The 20314-nt window shown below is 42.8% G+C and overlaps 1 protein-coding gene across 1 annotated transcript; it reads left to right on the top strand.

Annotated features, from left to right (window-relative positions):
• Window positions 1–839: 839 nt before the first annotated feature.
• Window positions 840–12343, top strand: tnfaip8l1 (tumor necrosis factor, alpha-induced protein 8-like 1). Its single transcript, XM_084171785.1, has 3 exons — window positions 840–923; window positions 11433–11712; window positions 11971–12343. Exons 2-3 carry the CDS (start codon window positions 11441–11443, stop codon window positions 12257–12259), a joined length of 561 nt encoding a protein of 186 aa, XP_084027911.1. The 5' UTR covers window positions 840–923; window positions 11433–11440; the 3' UTR covers window positions 12260–12343.
• The last annotated feature ends 7971 nt before the right edge of the window (window positions 12344–20314 follow it).

Raw genomic sequence — 20314 nt, 5'->3', positions numbered from 1 at the left:
ATTTACATCCAGACCATAAGAGAAAAGGAGCTTGTTGATTGTTTAAAAACACATGTGATTCACAATGAACACCAGAACCTCCGGAATTCCTGCTAAACCCATTCATTCATAGACCGGGAAAAACGGTGCTGTCCGGTCCAGAAAACATCCGCCGTAAAACACCTAGATGTCTGGTTTTACTCTCTCTCTCTCTCTCTCTCTCTCTCTCTCTCTCTCTCTCTCTCTCTATCTTTCTCTCTCTGTGTGTGTTATACATAAATCCGTTTTGATTAATAATGTTGCCGAAGTCATCTACTGAGACAATATTTTCCTTTAATTAGGTCAAATAATTCATATTTATGATAAACTAATTTTGTCGTCTACTAGCCATTTTGTTTATGTCAAACTAACTCCTCGTAGTTCCTGCTCATTGTTCACCTAATGCCATTTCCTTTGGGAAATGTTCAACCTTGGATTTGGGAGGTAGATGAGGATAATTACTGGAAGCCGAATGGGGGCAGGGAATGTTGAACTAATAACGGGCATTCCCACTGATTGGTTTTGGTAATTTTTTACTGGGCTCTTCCATTGGTCCATAGTAACATCAATCTTGAACTTTCGAAGTCCCTCAAATTTGAAACTTTTTGTGAGGAGGAGTCGGGTTACAAACTCCTGTAACCGATCTCAGCAGGGAGAGAAGAAACAGTTTTTCAATTATTTACACACCAGTACCTGATACAAAATACAGTTACATGGAAGACAACGGAGAATAGCCTTTTTCTAGAGTAAAGACGAAGAACCGACTCATGGTGATGTTCATGGACTTGCTATGGGTTGCCATAATGAAGACTCGAGATTTTGCCTAGATTAAATTGTCAAATTGTAGCAGTGTAATCCGCGGTCACTTTACTCACCCTCCGCATCCGGTTTGATTTGAACGAAAGGTAAGTTCAACATAGATAGTATTTTAGCCTATGCTTGACCAGTCTTTGAGAAACATTTAACAAATAATAGGTTGCATAGTCATTTGAAACTATACAATGGAGGGTGGGAGGTGGCAGAATTGGCTAAAGGAAGGGTGATGCCCAATTTGCCCACAACACATTTACATTAGTCATAACTAGAATAGGCAGTGTAATGCCATTAGACCTTAAATACAATAATAAACCCACGATATTGTAGAATATAAGCCAAGATTTATAATTAGATTTTTATTTCCTTATGTTAGCTCAGTATTTTAGTTATTCGTTTTGAATGACAACTGCCATTTCTGATGTGAATGATTTAATCCTTACAAATTGAAATTAATTTAAAAAATGGTTTACAAATCAATTGTTTTTAATGGAATGGAATTCCCCACAAAAGGTGAAGCCTAGTGTTATCATGTCCCTTTCTTGCGTTTCAAACGCCACTGTCCCATTGCCAGCCTTCTTTCCTCCACAAGCCATTTATTGTATTTACAGTATGTGGATGAATACCCTCTCTGTGTGTATTCTGGCAGGTAGTACAATTTATCATACAACACTAACTGCTTATGTCACTAGTAGAAGGAGAATCTGAACGTTTTCAGTTTGCATGAATTGCGGTCTTGAATGAGTTGCGTCTTGCAGCTTTAACCAGCTGTGTCTGTGAATAAATTATTTATCAAATCAAATTTTATTGGGACGCGTACACATATTTAGCAGACGTTATTGCGGGTGTAGCGAAATGCTTGTGATTTTTTTTTTTGTATAAAAAAAAATATATATATATAGTTGTTTTGTTTTTTTTATCAATTGTTGCTACGCCACTGTGTGTGTATGTCTACGTTGCTACCCTTGCTGGCTATGGCTGACAACCAAGTGGGTCAGTTACAGCTACTGTTTGGTTGCTCAGCTAACTGAGAACTTAGGTCCACTTTGGCCAGGAAGCCAGCTCCAATACCGCAACATTAATTGATGTCAAATCTGTTTGTCATGATTTCTACCACTCAAACACTGCTGGAAATGTATGATTATCCCTGTGGAGATGAAAGGTAACTCATTGACAAGAGCAGTACAGAGGTGTTTGACCTGATATACAAGACTGCAAAGTTCAGTTGGCCAGCAGCCTCAGCTGTTACGTAGGAAATGTGAAACAGTCTGTGCATGTCCCCTTGGAAGGGCAGTGAATCCTTCCTAGAAAGAAGACTATATATATTTACATTTTAGTCATTTAGCAGACGCTCTTATCCAGAGCGACTTACAGTTAGTGAATACATTTTTTTTTTTTATACTGGCCCCCCGTGGGAATCGAACCCACAACCCTGGCGTTGCAAACGCCACGCTCTATCAACTGAGCTACATCCCTGCCGGCCATTCCCTCCCCTACCCTGGGCCAATTGTGCGCCGCCCCATGGGTCTCCCGGTCGCGGCCGGCTGCGACAGAGCCTGGATTCGAACCAGGCTCTGTCGCAGCCGGCCGATGCAGTGCCTTAGACCACTGCGCCACTCAGGAGTACATATATGCAGTGGCGGCTGGCCGATAGAGGGCGCTAGGGCGCCGCCCCCTTAAATAAAATTATAAAAAATAAAAAAATAAAAATAATAATAATAATAATAATAAAAACATCAGTATGTCAATATTTGTGTGTTTGAAATATGGAATGCACACAGTAATATGTGTAAGATATGATAGAAAATCATATTCGCAACCTTTCCTCTGCCTGTCAAACGCCTCGTCAGCTCTGGGCGATACAGAAAGTGCCCCGAGGAGGCGGGTCTACGTAGCAGTTAAGCCAATTGCTAATTTAAGATATGAATGTATGACATAAAATGTAGCCAATCAGCGATCTTAAATCGAATCCAAGGAGGGCGATTATTTTATCGCCCCAAGCTCGCCCCTGATAAAATAAGGACCGGGCTCCAGTGGCGCCATTTTTACTAGACGACAATGGCGAGCGCAAACGTTACTCCTCCAAGACCCAACCCTAACTCGGTGAAATCTCTCCTCCAAGATCCGTTTGAGAGGAGAACTTTGTCAGAGAAAGTTCGGGTGAAAGAGCTGGGCCCAGATCAACCTGACCTCTCAATCAGACAGCAGGCTAGCGAGAAAGGGAAGCAGTATATGCGCGGCTTCTCCCGTAGCTGGTACACCAGGAAGGCTTGGCTAGCTGGGTGCACTGATGCTAATGCTTTATTTTGCTTTCCGTGCTTGCTTTTTAAAACGACGGGGTCAGATTCAGCATGGACAGGTACCGGAGTGAGGGATATGAAGCACCTGTCAGAGAAGGTAAAGAAACATGAGAACACCAGGGCACACATGGACAACTCTGTAAAGCTAGCTGTATTAGGAAGGGTGAACATTGCTACGCAGCTGGATGACGGCCACAGGATTGCGGTGAGGAAACACAATGAGGAGGTGGATAAAAACAGGCACATTCTATCCAAAATTATCGATTGTGTGAAGTTCTGTGGGGCTTTTGAGTTGGCCTTGCGTGGGCACGAGGAGACTGACTCCTCGGACAACCCCGGCATTTTCCGGGGCTTAGTGGATTTTGTTGCCTCCCTCGACAGTGTGCTGGAGGAGCACCTGAAGACAGCTACCGTTTTTAAGGGCACGTCAAAGACGATACAGAACGAGCTGTTGGACTGTATGCTGTCAGTGCTTAAGGATTACATCCTGGAGGAAGTAAAGAGTGCTGATTTTATCGCCATTCAAGCTGACGAGACGACTGACGTTTCCACCCACTGCCAGTTGGTGCTTGTGATACGCTACATCGATGCTAAAAGTAACGTCCAAGAGCGTTTTTTCGAGTTCATTTTGATCGAGAACGCAACCGCCGACACCATCGCTACAGCGCTGCTGGAGAGGCTCAGCACCATACTCTCACATGGACAAAAGGCCAAACTTATTGCCCAGGCTTACGACGGAGCAAGTGTGATGAGGGGAGCCACCGGCGGAGTGCAGCGTAAAATAGTGGATGTGTACGAAAATGCGCACTACGTCCACTGCTATGCACATCAGCTGAACCTCATCATGCAGCAGGCTACTTCACGCATCCCCAGGATCGGCACTTTCTTTTCCGACCTTGCAGGATTTTCTGCTTTCTTCTCCAGGTCTCCCAAGCGAACCACCGTGCTTGACGAAGTGGTTGCGCATAGACTCCCCAGAGCCTCTACAACACGGTGGAACTTCCACAGTCGCGCTGTAAACACTGTGTACGAGTACAGGGATGACCTCCTAACGTGTTTCCAGACCATCAGAGACTCTGGGAACTTTGATGCCCCGACTGTCAGAGAGGCGGGGGGCTTTGTGAGGATGCTCGAAGACGAGGCTTTCTGTTTTTTCCTGGCACTGTTCCACAAGATCATGCCAAATGTGGACATGCTTTTCAGCCAGCTGCAGAAGAGGAACATCGACCCTGTCTTCATTAAAGCACTTGTCCAGAGGTTCACAGACAGCATGCTAACAATCAGGTAAATAACTATATTTACTATTGGCTGATAAAGATGTTGTTAGAAAGATGAATAGTTCACTTACAACAGTTTAAAAGCCTAAATGTGTCTGGTCATCACACAGAGCAGCTCTGGCCGCATGTTTCTTTGTATATAGTTGACCTTAGCATAAAAAATCCAGTTATATATGGTACTCTAGAAAGTCTTAATAGTGTCTTTGCTAATATTACTGTATATATGTTGTTTTGTATCAATTAATTGTTGCAGTTCTGGAGCACATTAACAATTAGTCACATTTAGTATGATCATAAAATACTGTATGCTATTCTTCCAGTCAAAGGTTTGAGTTCATCCACTTGATATCCATTTCTATATTATACATCCTTTTATACAGTGTAAGATTTCCTATAAACTTTATAATAATTTCATGTTATTGTCCACTTTCCACTCTGTTCTGACAGCATGCCTGTTGCGTTGCCTGTTTACTACCAATGGTGAAAAGTTCACTTTAAATGCAAATGAAAGGCTTGGGTTTGTGTAATATGTTTTTGTGTAAGAATGCCTCAACTTTTTAATATTGGCATTAAATAATTACTGAATGTTTCACTGAGCACTGCTGTCCTGCAGTTTGTGTTAAAATATATCGCGATGGTTACAGGAAAAAAAAAGTATGGCACAGCCCCACCGAGAATATTTTTCACCAGCCGCCACTGCATATATGACAGACTAGAGACAAATGACACATTACATAGAGTATGACTTTGGGACATTTGTTTCTCTTTCACTGTGTGTGTGTAAATTGTAGGCCCCCACGAGGATTGACGAACAAAACGTGTGTGTGCCAGGGTTGAGCTTAATAGATACATAAGAGGTGTGGCTTAACATGACCACGCCCCCGAGTAGGGTACAGACGAGGGGTACTCCCTTTACTCCCATGTTAAATTGCCTACTTTACTCATAACCCGACACTGGTTGTATTATTTTTTAAATCATTCAACACTGTCGCATTGAAGGTATGTCACCATTATCAGCCAAAGAGCCGATTCCAATGGACTTTCTTCAACTAGCTAACGTTAGCTAATTAACCCTGCTTTTATAACTAAGATGCCGAAAAGTTGTTGCACACCGTTTTGTTTGAACAATAGTAGGAGAAAAGACCACCAAATCAAATCTTAGTAAAAACGGTTATTTTGGACACAGTATTTGCAGCATACTGCGCTCTAACTGCAGTTATACTGCAGTGTATTGCAGTTATACTGCACTCTGGCTGAAATCTTTTTTCGTAAGAGAAGTTTAATCAACTGCCCCAAGGACCAGGTTAAACGAACCTCATGGTTTCAGGCTATACGCCGCGATGATGATGGAAATCTGTGGGCTCCGGTTACTTGATACATTTGTGTGTTCGACGCACTTAATTCACGGTAAATCGGTAGCTAACACTTGTTTGTATCTAACTAGCTATGTTTGTTGCCAGTGTAAACCTGGAGATTCCACCAAGTAGGTGTAGATATCGCCATAGGATACTTTGGTCCATTTGGTAGGGTTGTCTGCACAGCTGGTCTCCGGCAAGTTTAAAGGACATATAGGAAGTCAACAAGAATATTTTTTTCTAAATACCTAGACCGTTCAAGGGGAGGCAAAGACTGGAAGTAGTTACGCGGCATATCTAAGACTAGCGATTTAGATCGAGATTAATTTATCTCGCAAGCCAGCCAGCTAACGTCAGTTAACCGGCAAAAAAGCTTGATTTAAACAAACGGTGACGTAAGTATAATGCGACAGCTTAACTAGCTTTACTGGGTCGGGTAACACATTAGTGGCAGAATACGTATCATGCAAATCATTTGTTGTTGTGACAGCCAAATATGTTAATAACGACATGTGACACTGCTGAAAACGTTTATTGAAACGACAAGTGTCAGTAGTTTGCTTAGGATGACACCAAAGTTTGGATAATTACATGGGAGTAATGGGAGGACCCTATGTCTGTACCCTACTCGGAGGCGTGGTCATGTTAAGCCACACCTCGCCCTGTGTATCTATTCAGAATTTTTTTATTTACTCCCATTCAACCATAGATACTCATGAGTTGAAATTTGAATTGCATTTTCCACACCCACAGGATGTAGAATTTGAGTTTGAGTGGTAGGAAGTAAAATGTAGTGCTATTCAAATACCTTCCCCTCAGTAATAGATGGGTTAGCTGTCAACGTCACGAAAACAATGGGCACGCTTCAATGGGGCAGAAGTCCGTGAGTTGTTGTGATTCTGGGTGGACAGATGGCTAATAACAATGACAAGAAACTGCCGTGTGGGGAATCATAAGTGGCTTGATTCATCTTGTTCTTGATACCATGTCTTTTGATTAGATTAAAAAAAAAAAAAAAAAAAAAAAAAAAAAATGTATGCACGCATGACTGTAAGTCGCTTTGGATAAAAGCGTCTGCTAAATGGCATATTATTATTTATATTATTTTGAGGTGTTATGACTGATTTCATGTCAATGCTAATATGGCTAAAATTCACTAGCTAGCTAACCAACAACTGTAACAATGTATTTGAGAGACAACAAGTGCTCATTGTGCTAATTTATTTATTATTTCAATAAACATTGGAAATGAAATATTGTTTACATATTGTCAAGATTCTAATAAGCCAACCCTGTCTGTTTTGCCCCATAGTTGCGCACATATCGGTTTTGTTGCTAAACAACCAACCCGTCTATAGAAAAATTATATCACTTTTCTCTGGAAGCAATGTTCATATACTTTTAACCTTAATGTTTAGAATAGCCAATTAGATTTCCACCAACCGTTTGATTTGTTTAGCTTCTCTTTGAAGGCCTCAAGGTCAACTTGAGGGTTAAACTAATGCATTCTGGGAAATGTAGTATTATCCCCATATTTAACAACATTTAAGTGATTCATTAAATATAATATAATAACTTAGAATATTTTCCTTGATCATTCATTTTAAGTTTGTCCTGAAAATCTATTGTTTCAACAGTATTTTATATGCATGTATATAACGTGTTTGATGTTTTATGTACAAGATGTACAGAATATTTGTATAGACTACACCTAATATAGAATATAAGCGGCATTTGAATTTCACTGAATTCAATTCTATTTCCTTTCATTCAAATTCGAATTGCAATTCTGGATCCTGTTCACTACTTCAATTCAAGAATTGAATTGGAATTTGAGGCTGCTTGTGTGCTTGTGAGAGAGATGTTTGGGTGTGTGTGTCTTTGTGATCGCTTATCTGTCGGTCAATAAAACACTTGATATAAAACTCCTTTGTAGGCATGCCATGTTTCCTCAAAGTCCATGTGGGGGTGCCATTGTTAAACTGATAACAGGCGAGTTAGTCATCTAAGTCATCTACCTTTATCTATGGGTCTATTGTTTTAAACAGGTTTTAGCTTGCACATAACCTATTCATTCACGTTTTTAATGTATTATTTTCCACCATTTGTCCCTGATGTTGTTTGAGTTTGACCCCTCAGCCCTGTCCCACATTTCCCGGTTCACCTGTGGCATCACGGCAGACTTCTCTTACCCTGGTCTATTTTTTCTAATTGGTCATATTAATTATTAATAGGTGATCCATTTTTTCGCTGCCACGTTAATTATTAATCCAGCAGCAGGCTCTTTCAGATCTGAGAAGACTCTAAAAAAGGGACTGTCTCCCCCTTAGGCAATGTGCACAACCCCTGATACTGTGTGGGAGGATGATAGAGCGACAGCACACACACACACACTGATACATATACACATACACACATCACAGCCATACAAAACTGAGTTCCCAGCACTCATCAGCACCTCCACTGTTATGCAACAGCTCAAGAGTAGGAGAGAGGAGAGTAGGAGAGAGGAGAGGAGTCAAAACTTGATGAAATTGCAGCAGCCAGTAATCCTAATTGATCCTGTTCATTACCAGACAGAAGAAATGTTTCATGTGAAGAGCTGATTGTGAGGTGATCAGTTCAGACCCAACACAAAGCACAGATACATTTTTACATAACCATTGTGCATATTGTCTCTTATTGTAGATAAGGGTGATGTCATACATTTCTGGAAATCTAAGTTCCTGAGACATGTTACAGTACTAAAAAAGTGTTGGGGTATTTCTCCCCTTTTCCCCCTATTTAGAATAAATGTTATGTATGTAGGCTATGCAATCAGAATTATAAGCAAGCCACACATAGCCTAAAACATATTATTCACTCTTGAATAATATAAACCCTTGTTTAAAGTAATATAGTTACAGTATTTCCAGACATGCTTAGATATTCCACCTTGATCTTTTGAAGTAGTTTCACAGAAACTTCTATACAGGTTTCTGCCGACCAGTCTAGTTTTGAGTTGGGGGAGCAGTATTGAGAATGGGTGGGGATTTGTCTCATCTTCCCTGAGGCTTAGGAGAGGAGAGGGGTGGGGCATGAGGCAGAGTGGACGGGACAGGGAGCTCCAGGTGTATCCAATCATTGGTCGTCTTTCACCTGACAATCAATACTAGCCTGACAGACAGGCAGACCAGTAAGAAGACCTTCAGACACATGCTTGGCCCTCAAACCTCCACAGACCCTCTCTGTGTCCCTCACAACACCCAGCATGGAGCCTCTGGAGGCCACTTTTCACCTGCAGGAGGGTGAGTGCTTCTGGGGACGCCAGCCAGGCCGGGTCCCTGGCTACCAAAGAGGCCCAGGGTCGTGTTTCTTTTCCATGAGTCATGTGTGCCTTTAGCCTACATGTTGAGATGTTTACCTACCTATTCTACTCTGAGGACTTTTTTTTTTTTTTTACTAAATAGTTTAAGCACTCTCTGGATTACACTGCACTGTTGTTGGTTTAAGTAAATCCAGTTGATACGCCAGCTTTTTGTCTCTCATTCCAGAGTGCCTGCCAAGCTCACAGAAAACCAGTATTAATTGCTCTGTTGTTGTCCGTGGCATATATATATACTGTATTTTGCCCGAACACACAGTAATGCTGTCATGTCTCGTTCTGTTTTCAATCCATTCTAGCAGTGCCAGTATAAATAGTGCTGAGATGGGATCCAAGCTTGGCCAAGCTTTCCCTGCCTGGGCCCAGTTCACACAGCAGCTTATATTTGGCCATAACAACTCCCACTGCACAGTTACAAGGCAGGAATCCTTGATAGAAAGTGTTTCATCATTCTAACCGCTTGTCCTTTCACGAAGCCTCCCATCTCATGAGAGCGAGAGAGAGAGACAGTGAGAGAGAGAGAGGATCTCCCTACATTTGTGATTGCCAGCTCCAGAATAATTTGTTGTCATTCTTTGGCTTTGAGTAAAACTACAGATGCTCCTGAGTATCCATCACATCTGGAGTTAAGTGTTTGGATTCACCGTGGTGAAAGACAAATACTGGCTTTTATATTTTTCCTTCTTCACGGCAGTATTAGTCATCACAGCCACTGACTCCATTAAAGTTCTTCTCTCTGACAGGAGAGGAATTTAATGAGCCCCCTGAAAATCACTCTTCACTCTCCAGGCTCTGAAAGGTTTCTTTTTAATGCGCTGAATCTGTTTTTTTCATACTTCCAGCAGAGAGGGGCTTGTGAACTTTGATTTCTTTGCGCGGTGTCGCAAGATGTACTCCTCTCTATCCTCACAGCATCTCTGTTCAGATTCTCATTAACACATTGTGATTGAATGTAGCGTATTTTTTATTTTTTTACATCCCTCTCTGACAATGTTGCAGGGAGAGCTTGTCTTTGGTTTCTGACGTGGGTACTCCCTTGGAAGAAAAACCGTCCCGCTGACACTCAAAGGAGACCAATTGGTATTCTTGGAGAGACAATGCGGAGAGGAGTGGAAGTCACATGAGTCACATAGCAGGCACATTTCATTCTGCAGTCGGTCAGCTGCTTTACAGTAATAATACTTAGCAGATATTATTACTGTTGGTGAATATGAGCGCTCGGATTAGCATCCAATCACATTTAGAATTTTAATAAAGGTTTGATATTGTTTTCATCTTGGAGGGAGTAAAGATTGCTAGGATAATGTCACATATTAGAGGTGACACTGTTTCTCTTTAACGGGCATAAATACTGACTTGTGAGATGCTAGAGATGGGCACAGGTCTAGGCTCAGCTTACCTTCCCTAATTTATAACCTTAGCCTTTGGGGGGTAAAATGAGCCGCTGACCTTGGATCAGTCTCTAGGGGTAACCTCATCCTACTTCCTAAAGGATTGAGACAGGCTGAACATGGCCAGGTCTGAACCTGAACCTGTCGTTTCTGGGTTCTTGTTGTTGCGGAGCTACTGCTGTACTGTCGGGCCCGGGGCAAGGCTCATCTGGCCGAGGAAATGCAGAAGATATGAAAGCCTGTGGCCCCCTGACCCATTGTTTATGAGCTGCCACAATGTGTTGAGGCTTCATCTGAGTCATTGTGCTTTGGCAGGCAACGCAACACACACACAGCTCGGAGCTAGCCTCTCCACAAATGCGCACACACATACGCTATAGCCCATCCTCACACACAAACCTCTTTGTGTTCTAAATGTGGATTCAGCCGGTGCTGCAGAGACAGTCCTATCATTGGCTGCTTTGCAGAACTGCAGTGATTCTCATCACTCCTACTTGATGATGTCATTCTTGTATCATGTCACTGGTATCTTAGATTTGATTTTAATTGGTGACTGGGTCTTCATGTCCCATGACATCCTAGTTATACTAAGGGATTGCACATCAGTAGCAAGACTCTTCAATGCCTTCATTCAGATGAGAAAATGAAATAATCAAATGTGATAATTTGCATAAAACAGTTGTGCCTTGTCTTTTTTATTATTTCTGCATCATATGCTTTTGCTAGAAATGCTAAAGGCAAATGGGTGTTTCCCATATGTTGTCAGGAATGCATCCAAATAAACATCTGTTATTTCCTCTCTGTACAGTATATAATTAAGAAGGAAGAAAATCCACCATCAGGTTTCAGTGAATGTGCATCTGTATGACCCAACTCTCTCTCTTCTCCCTCCCTCCCTCTCTCTCTCTCTCCAGACGTCATTATGGACTCCTTCAGTACTAAGAGCCTGGCCCTTCAGGCCCAGAAGAAGCTGATGAGCAAGATGGCCACCAAGAGCATGGCTAACCTCTTCATCGACGACACCAGCAGCGAGGTTCTGGACGAGCTCTACCGCGTCACCAAGGAGTACACGCGCAACCGCAAGGAGGCCCAGAAGATCATCAAGAACCTCATCAAGATGGTGGTGAAGCTGGGTGTCCTCTACCGCAACAACCAGTTCAGCGGGGAGGAGCTGGTGCTGGTTGAGAGCTTCAGGTTGATTATGCAATATGATTATAATTATGGCTGTAGAGAGTATTAACAGGGTTATAATGGTCTTTGATTAAGGGTTGCCAGCCATGGTTGTTGTGGGCTGCAATTTGCACAGGTTTTTATTCCAGCCCTGATAAAAAATAATAATTGTGTTGGGCTGGAACAAAAGCTGTGGCCCTCTGAGAAATGGCATGTAGTTTGCCAGCTACTGTAGTTAAGCCATCATGTATAACAACAATGTATACCGCGTCCCCTTTCCAGGAAGAAGGTCCACACACTGGCTATGACGGCTGTCAGCTTTCACCAGATCGAGTTCACATTCGACCGGCGCGTGATGAGCGCCATCCTGAATGAGTGCCGCGAGCTGCTGCACCAGGCCATCAACCGCCACCTGACGGCCAAGAGCCACTCACGGGTCAACCACGTGTTCAACCACTTTGCCGACTGTGACTTCCTCGCGGCGCTCTACGGGCCGTCTGAGGTGTACCGCGGCCACCTGCAGAGGATCTGTGATGGTGTCAACAAGATGCTGGACGAGGGCAACCTTTGACCCCCCCCTCTCCCCAGGACCTTTTGACCCCTCCCACTTTAACTTTTTGAGGCCTTACCTGGTGGTGTGAAATTCACCACGGTGTTGCCTTATTGGCTAGTGTTGTTTTTTTAAGAGACAAATGTTATGCATATTATATGTGGACATTTGACATTTTCTTGTGTGTTTTTTTTTGTGTGCCCTACCGACATTACTGTACAACACTAACAGATTCTCCAGGCGAGTTAGTCTAAAGTTTCTTCTACGTTTCTTCTTTATTTAAAGGAAAAACATGGACCTCTCCAGTGAATGTAGAACACAAGCTCTTGTCAATCATTTCCGGACCGAGGACTTCACCAGTGCTTTGGAACTGTCTTTTTTTCCTATTTAGACCAAGGGGTGTCTGTACCCCTGGTAACAAGGCATGACTCCAACCACAGCCTAAAGGTCATGTGTGTGAGTGGTGAATTGAATGGGCTAAAATGCTTTTATAGCAAGAGAAAGAGGACAATAGTAGATTTTAACCTACTTCAGGACAACTATAAGGGACTCTGTATTTAGAGACAGGAGTGCTACCTGAGGTTAAACAAGCCCTGTAGTTTGTTTTTAATAATTAACATTCTAGTAAAAAAACATGAGCTGACACACACCCACAAATATTTGTAGAGGTGTTACTTGTTAACATAACAGACCAATAATCCAGGTTCAGCATCACTTTAACGCTCATACCACCATCCACATGGCCTCCATATCCTAAGGAAGTCTGCACTGTGTTTGGATCAAAATACCTGTAAAGCCTGCCTTGGCCCTAATGACCTGTTTTTATTACAACCACACCAAAGTGTGTGTAATTTGGGTCATGGGGGCTATAAACATGGAGGGAGTTGATTGTGCTGTGAGTCCTTATTGTCACTGAGCTGCTGACTCATCAGCTCTTTAACCTCATCTGAGCTGTACTGAACCCACCGCCCAGCAAACACTTTGATTTCTGTAAATGACTTCTCTGCACAGGCGAGATAGACTCTCCATGTACAGTCATGTCAATGTTAATGACTGTAGGATATGGGAAAGGGAAGTAGCTTCCTACATGAGAGGTTGTCTTTGTTGGTGAGATCACATAACATAGGGAGAGACAGGGTATTCTAGATTAGAGCAGAGACTAAAACAATACCTGATTGTACCTTCCATGATTCCATATAATTAATCCCTTACTCTGTGCCAATAATAGACTACATACAGATAATCCACTTCACTCTAACACCCCAGCCCCATTTAATGTGATTTAGATCCCCATCTCTGCTTGATGCAAGTCCTATTTGGGAGTGAAGTTTTTTGTATTTTTTTATGAACAATTTAAATTGTTATTTAGAATGTTATATACTACTATCCTGCACATAATGGATTTTCTTTTTCTTTATCTTGGCCTATCTCTGCGTGTTTGTATGGCTGAGCTTGTCTAGGAGACTGTTTGCGCTGTGGCCTCCTTTAGTATTCTCAGTGACAGTGTAAACCTGTGAGGAGCTGCAGCAGAGAGTTGTAATGAGTGCTGTGTTCTCCAGGATCTACTGTCACTGAAACCTCCCTCTCCTGTACTGTAGCAGCTCTGCCAAAGCAATCTCACAATCGTGAAAAGGACCTTTCTAAAGGAACATTACTAGGGAAAACAATATGCACAAGATGATGATGATGATAATGAATGTCATGTTTTCAAATGTTACATTCCATTTTTTTCGGGACTTTTATGTTGTCTCCATTTGACTTAATCCTCCTATGTCTGGGGGAGTTGTAGTAAGTGAATGCTCACAGGACCAGAACATTGAAGTCCCAGAATACTTAAGCTAGTTCAGTACTTAAATGTCAAAGATTCCATTCTTTCCAGTCTCAACACTTCTCAGGGTTAAGTCTCAGAGCTTGTACTCATGAAAAACTTCATGAAACAATTGGACCAATTCACTGAACAATTCGGCTTCATACATTTCACATAAACTCACAAGTCTTTTAAGTCATGTTGTATTTTTACAGTTGGATTGTGAAGTATGTATTATTATTTTTTTGATCTTTCATTTATACGTTGATGTACATGTTGTTTTAGTGTCCCTTCACCCTCTACTAGATATGACAAATATAAATGAATACTCTTTTTTTAAATCAATAAATTCTTTGTCTTTTCTTGATAAGGCACCAGTCTCTTTCCAGCTCGATGCTAAATTTCAGCAGCTAGATCAGAACATAATCTGTGTGCCCTGGATTGGGTCAGCCAAATCCCTTCGGCCTGGTCAGGACATTATTAGGCTTGTGTTTACTTTGGGAACATGGCTAACTTCCTATCTGACAAACAATTTTGTTTTGGTAAAAAAAAATAATCTTGAACTTAATTTCCAAACGGACGTGCCCAGGTCAAAGGTAAAGGTGGAGACCAATAGAGTGGAAATGAAGCGTTTCCACTTAGCATTGACATGGCTACAGTAATTCTTTACCTTGGTCAGGATTCAGGAAATAAATGTTCTATCAGCTTGTGAATGGAAAGGGCTTTTATCATCAAACTCAAATGCCAGCTGGGTGAATTAATTTGTAGCTATTGGTTTTGATCATTTCTGAAAGACAGTGTCAGGATACATTATCCACTCTAGGTATTTTTGACATGTTCCTACTTGTAAAGAAACGGTTGTAAAGACTTAAGGGTACTGGTAAGTGCCCAATCATTTTCTGAATCATTATCATGATAAGAAACATAATTGTCTCTTTCAGGGTGGACAGAGGAACATCAAAGCCTCACAGAAAATGGGTGGCACACATTTCTAAAAAAAATATTTTGTTCAGTCCAGTTGCTTATTTTTCTCTCCAGTGTGACTTGCTTCAATGGTCTGGCTGAAAATTAAACTTTGGAACTGCCAGTCCCTGACTTGTTTATCAAAGTGGATATCAATGTAAACTTTAATACATTTTCGTATGAAGCTGCCTTCCATAATGAACCAACTAAGAAGGAGAAGTCCTGCATCTTAAAAAGGAGGCAAGCTGAACACAGGAGGTTGGTGGCACCTTAATTGGGGAGGATGGGCTTGTGGAAATGGCTGGAGCGGAATATGTTTGATGCCATTCCATTTACTCCGTTCCAGCCATTATCATGAGCCATCCTGCCCTCAGCAGCCTCCACTGAAGCTGGACAGTGCAGGCCTGTGAAGACATCATTAGTCAGTCCACTCACATTCACTCAGTCCATGTGTTAACTATACTGTATGTATGGAAAGAGTCTATCTACCCCAACCCTGTCCCAAACACCAGACACATCACAGCTTGGCATCCTAATGAACTGCATCCATAAAGAAAGGTTTTTAAAGGTCCAGATCACTCAAAACAATATTTTCAGACCTCAAGAGTGGTTGAATGTTGTGATCATGTCCCACACCATCTGTAGTGTAGATCCAGCTATGCCTCAATATCAAATTAATGGGAAAGATAGGCACTGTCTAATTTGATTGATTTATTCAGTGCTTATAATTGCACCAGCTGTATTGTCTCTTATACAGTATACAGGCGAATCTCAGAAATCCACAAAGCACTTTACTTGATTTTACTGGGTTCCCTGTAGCTCAGTTGGTAGAGCATGGCACTTGCAACACCAGGGTTGTGGGTTTGTTTCCCACGGGGGGCCAGTATGAAAATGTATGCACTCACTAACTGTAAGTCGCTCTGGATAAGAGCGTCTGCTAAATGACTAAAATGTAAAAAAAATAAAATAAATACTGTATGAGGTAAACGGCACAATACACGGTATGGCAACATTCCAGTTCATATGCTGAATTGTTCTTGAGTTTCATCCGTGTTTGGGAGTAGTACTTTTTTTGCACAAATAAAATATGGGTGAAGTATACAATAATTTCCTTTCTTTTTCAGAATCAGACCTGCCTAATTCTCATTTAAAACATTGTTTTTGTGTTTAATCGGCTAAATTACACATTCTGTTAACATATGACCCCAAAGTGATTTATTCTTGCAATTTGTAGTCTATTACATTTCAGATTTACATATGATAATTTTTCACTAAGTAGTTTGGATGTAGTGAACTACTTTTTCAAAGTATAATTTTCTTAAGGGTAGCTTAACTTCTTCCAGTGTAAAGTAATTGGTAGCTTGTTAAACTATATCTTTTTTAGAGTAGCTTCCCCAACACTGAGTTTCATACATGCTTGAGTTTCTTTTGTAAGTAGATTCAGGGTTAGAAAACTGCTATATTTGCCATTAATTTGTATTCCCTTCACATCCAGAACTCTTTGCCTCATCCTGTATGCTTAAAGAGGCTCTCCCCTCTGGCAAGTGGAGCTATGACAGTTACCTGGGACTTAGAAGTCTTTCAAACCCTATTTTTCTCTTGCTCTAGTGAATCCTCTGAGTGCACCTGACTGACGTGTTACTTCAAAGATGAAAGATGAAAGATATCGAAAGGAAAACAATGTAAAAAATACACAGGAACAGACTAAAACATGCTGTTATTTTACACAGTGGCAAGACCTCATGCTGGACTCAGGAATGACAGTGCTTTAATGAGAACTGAGGGAGTTGACTCACTAAGTTTTTTTCCTGAAATATATTCAGTCATTCTCTAAGACAGCAAAAAAATAAAAAACGTTCAATTGTTCCTATACTGTATTGCACTTTAAGCATCTCTGCTGTTTAAGTTGCTATAGCTCTAAAGTTACCAAAATGCCCATAGGGGCTTCAGACTGTGACAAATACATTTTTCACAGAGCTTTGACAAAACATATGTGGTCTGTCCAGAGGACAATCTCCGCCACACGCTTACATAATGCTGCTTCTGCATCTCTCTGGCGCTGTGCTGTGTATACAGAGACAAAAGCTACACCAGGATATATAGCTAGTCTACTGTGGCTCTGTTACTGTGTAGTGCCTGTAAAGTTGTGGTGGCTCTATAAGGACAGACATTACCATAATGTAATGGATGGAGTGAAGGTCTCCAACTGGGCTCCACCGTACATCGACTGCTGTTAGACGAGCAACAGCGACAGGTACTTATTATTCCACAGACTTTCAAATGAGCTACCATTGTGCATTTTCGCAGCCTGGACGTTATTTATGATCCACACACAGTGGGAGGGTGATTGGTTGAAAGCTGAGAGTTTTAGTCAGAGGTAGCTACATGATGAGGAAAGTCCAGCACATGAGAGCCCTACAATTCAGGTGTGTGTGTGTGGGAGTGGGGTGGTCAACATCTGAGGACAAAACATTGTTTTTTGGATCTGTTTACGTTCACATGAGTGACCTTGGGAACAATGGGGAATGGAGTGATTGTGCAGCAGAGGTGTTCACTGAAACAAAGGAAACAGTCATTGGAAACAGCTGGGGCATTGGAGAGTGTAAGCCATGTTCAAGTAGAGCTTTAGATGGATTAATACAGCCCCCTCTATTACTTCCAGGGTTTTTTGTTATCCACACAGCAGTGGTCAGCTAAGCACAGGCGCTCGAGTTTGAGAAGGAATCTTCTTACCCTGGAATGGGGAATACCCCCCCCATCACTTTGAGTACATGTATCTATTAGAATATGTCATGGTCTTTCTGTAGTATTTCTCCATTCCTATTGCCACTAAAGGGGATTTCTCAGAAATTGTTTGTTGTGCTGAGTAAGCTCGTGGCAAATGCTGAAACTGTTCTTCCTGAGTGACAGCCACTGTCAGTGTTCTCAGTGACTGTCATTGTCTCATTTAGGGTGCATCCAAGGAGGGAGTCGCACAGTGAGTAAAAAGACCCCTAAGAGGCATCTCTGGGTTTGTCAGACACATCACAACTAATCCAGACAGTTGCCAAGCCAAGATGGGATTTAAATCAAGCTTCAAATAGCAGCTGGCACTGCATAATTGGAACAAATAGAAGTCAGAGAAGCAGAAAATAACATGAAACAACAAGAGGTGCCTCAGTTCCATAGGTGGCAATACTGTAGTTAACGGGCCGGGGCAGGTGTGTTACAGCTTGTATCTGGTCAGGGATTTTATTCCTGTGTAGCTAACTGCTGTATGCTACGGGTGCAGTGTTGAGCATCCACCCCACCCCCTCCTTATCCCCCTCTCACCCCTTCTGGAATCCCAAGCTGAACAGGAGTAATCAGATGAGAGGCGGAGTGGGGAGGCTCACGTGGGGACACAGCGTCTACCAGGGATTAAAAACAAGAATCTTGATTGAAGTTCCACTAGTCTCACTCTGCAAGCGGGTTAAATGGGAGAGAGCGAGACAGACATACACAGAGTGAGAGAGGGAGAGATAGAAAGGGAGAGAGGTACAGAGGGAGAGGGAGGTACAGCAGTGAGAAGGAGTGGGAGGAATAAAGAGCGAGAAGGGGAGACAGCGCAGTGCTGGGTGGGAGGGGGAATGAGTGAGAGCGAGAGAGAGAGTGAGGGAGAGAGAGAGAGAGGGAGAGACAGGAAGCATGCCACAGCCACTGAGCCAGAGACGCAGGGAGGGAAAGCGAGCGAGAGGAAGACAGAGAGGCCATGAGCAACAGAGAGGGCAACAGGGTGAAGCTGTAAGGACGACAGCGTGCTAAGACGGAGAGTGAGGGGGGAGGACCGGGAAGAGAAATAGAGAAAAAAACAAAGGGATACAATCAGAAACAGGCTTGGACAGGAAAAAGGGGAGCGAGTGGGTGGGGGTCTGAGGAGAAATAAGCGGAAGAAAGTTTTCGAGAGACAGGAAAAGAGCGGGAGAGAGAGAAGTCAATGAGAAAAACTTTCCATGTGAATGGCAAGGGCGGGAAGCTGGAGGAAAAAAAGTTAATTATTTAAGGATTCTTCCTCTGTGGCTGCTGGACTGCTTCCATCATGTTCTCAGACACCAGAGCTCCTGGGGAGCACAGAGGCTATCAGCACAGCAACCCTCATCTCAACCTCTGGCTCCACAATAGATTCAGGGCCCACCACAGCGACATGGGACTCAATGGGCAGCGCAGGCGGACTGATGCCAACCTTACCTATCCCAACAGAGCCAAAGAGGTAGGCTTTAAATCACAAGAGGTGATCAACACTATACATGGGAAGGAACGGATGGGTCCCCATTTGAATGGACTGGGACTGGAGGAGCCAGATTTAAGTAGCCAAGAGGGCAGTCCTTCCAGGTGGAGCCAAGGCCAGTCTCCAGAGCCAGGCCTGAGACACAGCGCGTCTGTCAGGAACCACTACACAGAACACTCCTTTGTTTGGAACCACCGGCAGACGTTACCACACCCCTCAGTCAAGAACTACGTGATGGCCCCTGCCCCCGCTCCGCCAAAACAGTTCAAAGGTCAAGACGGCTGTAAAGTGCCTGTTTGTTTGGAGGACCAGCTATGGGGTTACCCCAGACAGACCTGTCAGAGAAACATTCATAAATCCAGCTGGGTGGATTCAGCCACAGCCACACAGGACTTACCCATTCACCAGAGTTTCAGTTCCACCTTGAGTTCCACCCAAAAAAAAGTCAGAAACAGCCATAAACATTTGACTAGACCAGTAGGTGGACCAGAGACCAGAAGAGACCAGAAAGACTTGACTAAACCTGTAGGTGGACCAGAGACCAGAAGAGACCAGAAAGACTTGACTAAACCTGTGGAGGGTTACAATGGACCCAGCTCTCTGCATGAGGTCATATTCTCCACAGAGGTTCCTCAGAGAAACATGGGAGGTCCCACTCTCAGACCCCAGCAGAGTCCCAGTAAGCACTGTCCCACCCCAGAGGACGTCCAGACCAGGCCCCCCAGCGGCCACCAGGGCTCCAGGAGAGGGCCAGGGCTGACTGGGTCGAAGAGGAGCCACCGGAAGGTGGTCCGGGATCAGATCCGGAGAGTGGTGGAGAACCTGGAGGAGGTTCTAGGAGGCCTGAAGGACATCCATCAGGAGATGAAGGAGGTAAAGACGTTTCTGTTTGCCTATAAGTTACAGCTAGGGTCTATCTTTGATGGGAGGATTTAAAGCTGTTTCTTGTGCAGAGCTGTGGTGTAGTGGTAACACTCCCCGGCACAAGTCACATGTACAATGGAGACTGTGGTTCAAGCTTCGCATTCCACTGTTCTGATTTCCAAACTGTCTCAATAAG

Source organism: Coregonus lavaretus (assembly GCF_964263955.1).
Source record: "Coregonus lavaretus genome assembly, chromosome: 11".
NCBI classification, from domain to species: domain Eukaryota; kingdom Metazoa; phylum Chordata; class Actinopteri; order Salmoniformes; family Salmonidae; genus Coregonus; species Coregonus lavaretus.
Note: the sequence above shows the minus strand (reverse complement) of the source record. Positions and strands in the feature narration are given on the sequence as shown.

Coding starts and splice junctions, on each gene's coding strand:
- tnfaip8l1 (XM_084171785.1), top strand. CDS start 11,441: ATGGACTCCTTCAGTACTAAGAGCCTGGCCCTTCAGGCCCAGAAGAAG. Junction 11,713..11,970: donor GTGCTGGTTGAGAGCTTCAG/GTTGATTATGCA, acceptor TCCCCTTTCCAG/GAAGAAGGTCCACACACTGG.